At 36.2% G+C, this 7181-nt stretch overlaps 1 protein-coding gene across 1 annotated transcript; it reads right to left on the bottom strand.

Annotated features, from left to right (window-relative positions):
- Positions 1-1832: 1832 nt before the first annotated feature.
- LOC123657280 lies at positions 1833-6435 on the bottom strand. The gene is made up of 9 exons (XM_045592858.1): positions 6385-6435; positions 5771-5911; positions 5631-5702; positions 5297-5377; positions 5069-5195; positions 4005-4191; positions 2669-2842; positions 2140-2212; positions 1833-2048 (listed from the first exon to the last, which is right to left on the bottom strand). Exons 1-9 carry the CDS (start codon positions 6433-6435, stop codon positions 1881-1883), a joined length of 1074 nt encoding a protein of 357 aa, XP_045448814.1. The 3' UTR covers positions 1833-1880.
- Positions 6436-7181: the final 746 nt, after the last annotated feature.

Below are 7181 nucleotides of genomic sequence, written 5' to 3' on the forward strand. Positions count from 1 at the left end.
ACTTTTAAGACAATACGTTTATACAATTAAGATAACAAAAAATGATGTGTTTTGTTTCATTTGTAATTTATTTTATATTGCAACCTGGTACCGACAAAAAAATAAGCAGGACTATAGCGACCAAACAAGACGTGACACATCATATCACATATCACTGTTAGATATAAATCGTCAACTCAATTAGGTCATCTACAGTAGGAGCCTCGTCCACTGTCCATTGTATAATAGACAAAATGCTTAAAATATCATCAAACTTAGGGCTTGGCGCACAAACCTTAATGTATTAATAGATTGTAAGCGCTAATATATCCCAAGATAAGATTTGGTCATAATCATGTATAACACTTTTACGTAGATTTACATATAAGCCCATGTATTGTGTCAAGTATGTATTTATGATGTGAGTGTGTTCTTCGTGCTTTCTTCATTAGTAGTGATTGCGTTTTTTACATTCTTTTCAACTAGACAATTTTCTACTTTACATTCTTCAATTCTTTCACCGATTACCTCATCTACATATATTCATACTACTTACGTATTAAAATCTATTTACTGTATGTGAATAATTTAAGTTGTTTCAAGAACTATATTTTATGTGCGGCTGTCATAACCTAAATCTCGTTCCTTCGTGACAATATAAATTAGGAAAATTCTAACTATCTATATATCACATTGCATACTCGATTTAGTTTATAATGAATATTCGCTATATTTCAAACCCATTCTTGAAATCTTTCATCTATACTTTCGTCTTGAAATGTATTAACCATATTATAATTATGCCATTTATAATTGATGTGAAACATGATAGTTAAGGAATCGTGTTAGACAATACAATATTTGATATTTAATAAAATTTGATTGTGTTTTATATACTAATATATTTTATTTATCCAAACCTATAATGTTCTTTTACACAGTAACTAATAAACTCATCGCCAAAGAACGCCTGTACCGGTTCTGTTTAGATTATTATTCTTAAAAAGAAATAATAATGTTGTTTAATAAAAAATTAAAGGTTGCAAGAAAATATGCCATTCAATACATATAATAAAAATGTAACGGGTCGCTGTCTGTACATGGAAGATATATAAGAAAAAATATTATTGGGACCTTTATCAAAGCAAATAATACCCAAAACAATGATTGTTAGAATTTTTGTCTGTTTGTCATGCGTATCTCAGAAACAGCTTAACCGATTTAGATGTCGTTTTCACTAATAAGACGCCGCGTTGGCGCAACGGTTACAGCCATGGATTGTACCTGTTGTGTTGGCGGTTACGGGTTCGATCCCCGCACATGACAAACATTTGGATTGGCCATACAGGTGTTTGCCTCGGTCTGGGTGTTTGTGCAGTCCTTAAGGGTCTCCCCACCGTGCCTCAGAGAGCACGTTAAGCCGTCGGTCCCGGTTGTTATCATGTACACCTGATAGCGATCGTTACTCGTAGTAAGGAATATATCCGCCAACCCGCATTGGAGCAGCGTGGTGGATTAAGCTCTGATCCTTCTCCTATATGGGGAAACAGGCCTATGCCCAGTAGTAAAATATTACAGGCTGAAGCGTTTGACTAATAAATTTTAGTAGGCTTCATTTAACATTTTCATGTCAATCGGTTCATAAATAAAATAGTTATGCCAATTTTAAGAATCACGTTGGATATGTAAACACCCAAAACGCGGACGAAGTCGCAGGCACAGGTAGTAACAAATAAAATTCTTGGGTAACTTTAAAAGAATAACATTCTGGCTCGACAGCCTCTATTGGATTAAAAATATAGAAATTATGTAATATTATAGACTATTGAAGTTTTAGAAATTAAAAAAAAATGAAACATTAAAATTACATTTATTTAACAACGTGTAATGTTGTTAGCGAATTATTCTCTAGCCTTTTGTTTCAAACTAGCGAGCGCAGATGACTCGTACTGCAAGTCAGCTAAACCTCTTTTGACAATATCATTAACCCTCTCTGCTCGAAGTTGTCGCCTCTTTTCTTGTAGATCCTTTTCAGCCATTGCTAAGTTTTCAACGTTGTTGAGGAGTACCTAATAAACATTTTCGTAAAATATAAAAAAAATATGTTAAAAACTTTGAAAACGAAGTAGCTATAAACACAATTGTATATTTATTTCTTACCTGGTGTATAGAATTGACTAACTGGACTAAGGCTTCCTTAAACTGCACAAACGCTTCTGTTGCTCTTTTATACCTGAAAATAGCATTATTATAATGCCATTAAGAAACTTGCTCTCTTTGGTAACTAAGGTGGGGCACAGTAGGAAATTTCTTACTCAAAATGGAGCAGCCCGACTGAGGTAGTACCTCAACCTTACAGAAGATTACAGCTCAATAATACTGTTTTCAAGCAGTGTTGTGTTCCTGTTGTTGAGTAAGCTAACCAGAGCTTCTGGGCGAAATGGGGTTATGGGGGGTTTTCGTGTTACTCTACGTAAGCCCTTTTATTTGGTACCAATAATGCAGGAGTGCATTAATGATATCTAGTCTAGTTAAAGACTTGGATCGCGAGTAATTTTAATACGTTGAGCTTGTTGAGCTATGAATTACATCATAGGTACTTAAATTTAGATTGGCCTTTACAAATATAATTTAAGCCTATAAAGTTACCAAATGTATCGTTCCATCACAAACACAAATGTAAACGAACTTGTGGTCGTGCATGGTGTCAGTAAATGCGTAGTCCAAGGCCAGGCGGAGAGCGCGTGCGGCGCGCGGCGCGGCGGTGGCGACGAGCACGCGGCGCGCGTCGCGCTCGCTACAGCGCGCGTGCACTAACAATCTGCACGCGTCCGAGCACGCGCGCGTGCGCTCCCACCCACTTCTGTACTCACAATTATACTTTGTAATATGTGGTGAAGCTTTAGACCCCTCCCCTCCAATGTCCCTGTCAATGTCCTCCAATGTTAATGGACGACCCCTAGGTATCGGCGCAGATATCGAGCGCTCGGCGACAGTGGGGATCGTTTTGACTATCGTACTGAGGTCGTATACAGAAAATATGTTCAGTTCAGAACAAAAATAAAAATTAATCTAATATACAAAATTCTCGTATCGCGGTGTTTGTAGTTAAATTCCTCCGAAACGGCTTGACTGATTCTCATGAAATTTTGTGTGCATATCGGGTAGGTCTGAGAATAAAACAACCTCTAAGTTATAGGGGGGGAGGGGTTAAGGGGTCAATAAAATATTATGAAATTTGGTGTGCATATCGGGTAGTTCTGTGAATCGGCCTACATCTATTTTTCGTTCCCCTAAGTTATAGGAGGGGGGGGGGTTGAGAAGGTTAATAAAATATATAGCAAAACAACGTTTGCGGGGTCAGCTAGTAACATATAAAAATGTTTACTATCTGACTCCATAAAATGTTTAACAACAATGGAAGTGTAGCATATACCCACATCCATTTATTTATTTACAATTTGTTAAATATCTCGTGAAACAACGAATTTTAATGCCCATTCGTGTACAACAGAATCTCTGATTGACGATTACAAACCGAATATAACGTATGAAAGAATGTTGCCTGGATTACACATTGGTATAATTATATAATATATGAATGTATAATTCTGGCTATCTGTAACTTAATTGAATATATTTAGGTACATATCTCTATATGTACCTAAATATATATATTCCAGTTTCCAGTATTAAGAAAAAATATACCTGGTGGTCTGGTGAAACGCCAAAGAAAAAACGAGTGTGCTTCAGATCACACAACTGAAGTAAAACTTCTTTAGCAATAAGCCTGCATAATAGGCCTTCACTGTGTTAGATATAAGACACTTAACTGGCTATGAGAAAAAGAGAGAAAGAAAACGTGTGCTCGCTCTCTTGCTCCGTTCGCCCCATCCGATCACACTTTTCGTAACGTTTCGTATGTATTCACCAGCTTACTCTCCAAGTCAAGCATACGTATGAAGTATTACTTCAAAAAACTCACGGGTTTTAAGTTATTAAAACGTATGTAACCGTTGACGTACTTCCCCACCGAAGCTAACTTCCAAACCGGCAGAGCATCATCCAGCAGCCTCAGCGCGGAGTGAACACTTTCCGCAGAAGCTCGTAACCGAGCGCTGACCAATGCTAGCGCGTCGCGCAACGCCCGAGCACGCTCACATGCGCCTTCTAATGATGTTCCAGGACGTTTATTGTCAGTCCAAATGCAACCTTTAATTATGAAGGTTATTATAGATTATAAAATAAACCTTATGTGTCTTATAATTTTTGTAATTTTTTTGATTCTGTCTGTACATCTCACTGCTTGGCATAGACCTCTTAGAACCTCTAGGACAATGGTTAGAAGATAATCTTAGCGTTACACTACTGCGGGTTGGAGGATACATTGTAAAGTTTATACTGTAGGTATCTTTTGTCAACTTTCGTCAAAATTTGGATACATTGTCTAAATTTAGAATTTTAATATTTACTCACAACCGCCATCTTCTAGAATCGCTTAACAAGCTTCTATATACAGCGCCCTCTATGTTTCAAGGCACAAGTTATCGATAGCTGTCCATTGAATACATTCTAATTAACTGGCACCAATACAGTTAAGGTTATAATTTTTGTTGGATGGAATACCTTTACCCTAGACACTAATAACAACACATTAGCTTAAATTATAGCATAAAATATACAAAATATTATACATATTTACAATTCACAACTTAAGAACTAAATATTTACAGATAGTTTTGGTATAAATCATGTCCGCGTGGAATTGTGCCAAGAATGCTGGCAGCATTTCCCCGTTGAATCGCTATGCCGATTCTCTGGGCAAAAAATGCACCAGCCCTCTTGTCACCAGTGGAGGCAATAAGGTGAGGTGTTATTTCATTTAAAAATTTTTTAGCACTGCTACTCCAAGGTCCAAGTGTTTCGACTGCAAACGGCACAATCATGTAATTTGGAATTAGTGACGAATATTTGTGCCGTTTAGTCGTTTCAGCTTTTTCCGCTGCGGCTCCCGCTTTTAAGGCTGTTTCCCTGACGTGAGACGGAGCAAGTGTGTCAACGCAGGTTGCATAAAATTAGATATATTTACTTAACAACTGCTGCAGCTGCGTATACAAAGACCGTATACGTAACAGCCGTGCGTGTAATCCTCGTCTTTCACTTTGTAAGTCTTTTTCTCGAACACGGAGCCAGTTCAGTTCGAGCTTACGCATTTCCTAAAAAATAAGGAAAGATTTGCTTAAAAATCTACTTTTATATCACGTTTTTTAACAATTTTCTACTACTCAGTAGTTCTTAAAGAATTTTCTTTGATTACCTTTCTGTTAACATTAGCCACAAAATCTTCATTTTCTGTCGCTAATATCGGACGTCTGTACAGGTCTAAATTGACGAAGATCTAAAACAACAATTAAAAGATTACTTTCTAGTTTCTAGTCTAACAATAAAATTGATATCAAATTCTGAGTTATACGCTTAGACAAGGAGGATAGGTTTGGCAATACACTTGGGACGCTCCTGGAGTTGCAGGCTTCCGTAAACGCTTAAACGACAGTAACCCCTCAATGTGAAGTATTCTTGTGCTTATTTGCCACTCTAGTTGCACACAAAAAAAAATTAACTACAAATTGTATGAGGGTACTAATGCATACCTGATGCATAGTCTTGGCATAAGATTCCAAGTTATTCGTTGGACTTGTGGTTTCTTCGAAAGTTTTAATTTCCTGAAACGGACGCGAAAGTTTTTATAATTTATACGTCAAGGAAAAAGGAAATTACAAAATTTTATTACCTGCTGTATGCTTTCAAGATTAGCAGACACAACTGCCAGTTTTTGAGCTGGATATAGCTTTTCACTATTAATAATATCTTGATCCAACCGTACGAGGGCAGCAAGCACTGTTTCTTTATTGTTTGCATTTTGCCATGAGCCCTCTGACTGTTCAAACAAAACAACATTTTGTATAAATATATATATAAGTTGAATAAGCTCTCGATATAAATAAAAAATTTCAAAGACTATATTTCTCACGATATTTTAAATAAGTAACATAAAAAATTACAATAGCATTTGAATATCCCATGGATAAAAGCCTATGAGGAGTAAAGTAGAAGATTACCTTACACGCTATTGCAGTGTGTGTTAACGAACGACAAGTGAAGTCCCTAAGAAGAGTATCAATCGCTATCAGATATTTTTGATAAATTTAAGAACTTACGTAAGGCTTTACGTTGGCACCCTTCGAGGCAAAAAACGTTTTGATAAAATAAAACAAATATTATTACCTTTTAATCAGGAACCGTCCTTCAAACCCTCAATAATAATAAAGCATTGGTCACCTATGCACCAGAATGGCAATCGAAATAAAAGCTTACCAGCCGATTCTAAAATAAAATAATACTCACGGTTGACATTGTCATTACATCAACACGCTGCGAACTAGCGATGCAGCCCATTCCATCACGACAATCTACGTTGAACTGAAAGTAACTAAACTTGGTAACACGAACATAAACTACTACGATATGTGTATTTTATTTACTTTCTAAAGATAATAATATGTCAAGGATACTACGAAACTACGAAATCCTACCAGCAAAATAGTTCTAGCAAATAATGATGTACGAACAATAAGGGCTGATCGTAGCGTGGTACAAGAATACTATAAGCACATGTAAGTACGAAAACTTATTTATTTCTCCGTATAACAGAGGCCCATAGTTTGCCCTTTTTATTTACCATTTCGTATGTTTCAGTTATTCTGGAAAAGATATCTAAATACTTTTCTATCGAATGCTAGCTGACACGATAACCTTCTTATCACTTACAAATTGCTCTTACAATTTAGGTTTACTGATTTGATTAATTTCTTATTTTTCTTTTATTGTCTTTATTATAGGGTACCTTAGAAAGAAGAATAATATAGAAAAACTTAGAATTAAAAGTATTCTTAAATTATTTCTAAACAAGGTTTTTAGGTTCATGTAGATACCAATGCAACAAAGACTGTTGATCATCTGTTGTAAGAATGTTTTGTTTATACATGTACATAAACAAATATATATTTAGAACCTTAGGGAGCGTCCATAAATTACGAGAGGTGTTTAAGGAGGAGAGGGAGTCGAGTCAAATTGACATTTGACTCGACCCCCTCCCTTAAATGAGTCTAATCTTACGTTGGAGAGAGGGGGGGCCTCGGCAA

Source organism: Melitaea cinxia, chromosome 10, assembly GCF_905220565.1.
Source record: "Melitaea cinxia chromosome 10, ilMelCinx1.1, whole genome shotgun sequence".
NCBI lineage: Eukaryota > Metazoa > Arthropoda > Insecta > Lepidoptera > Nymphalidae > Melitaea > Melitaea cinxia.

Excerpts from the sequence above, each read along its gene's own strand:
- LOC123657280 (XM_045592858.1), bottom strand. The coding sequence starts at position 6,435 with ATGGGCTGCATCGCTAGTTCGCAGCGTGTTGATGTAATGACAATGTCA. Across the intron at positions 5,703-5,770 it reads ATCTTGAAAGCATACAGCAG|GAAATTAAAACTTTCGAAGA; the intron begins GTAATAAAATTT and ends CGTCCGTTTCAG. Across the intron at positions 4,192-5,068 it reads GCAGCTGCAGCAGTTGTTAA|GTTGCATTTGGACTGACAAT; the intron begins GTAAATATATCT and ends TCATAATTAAAG.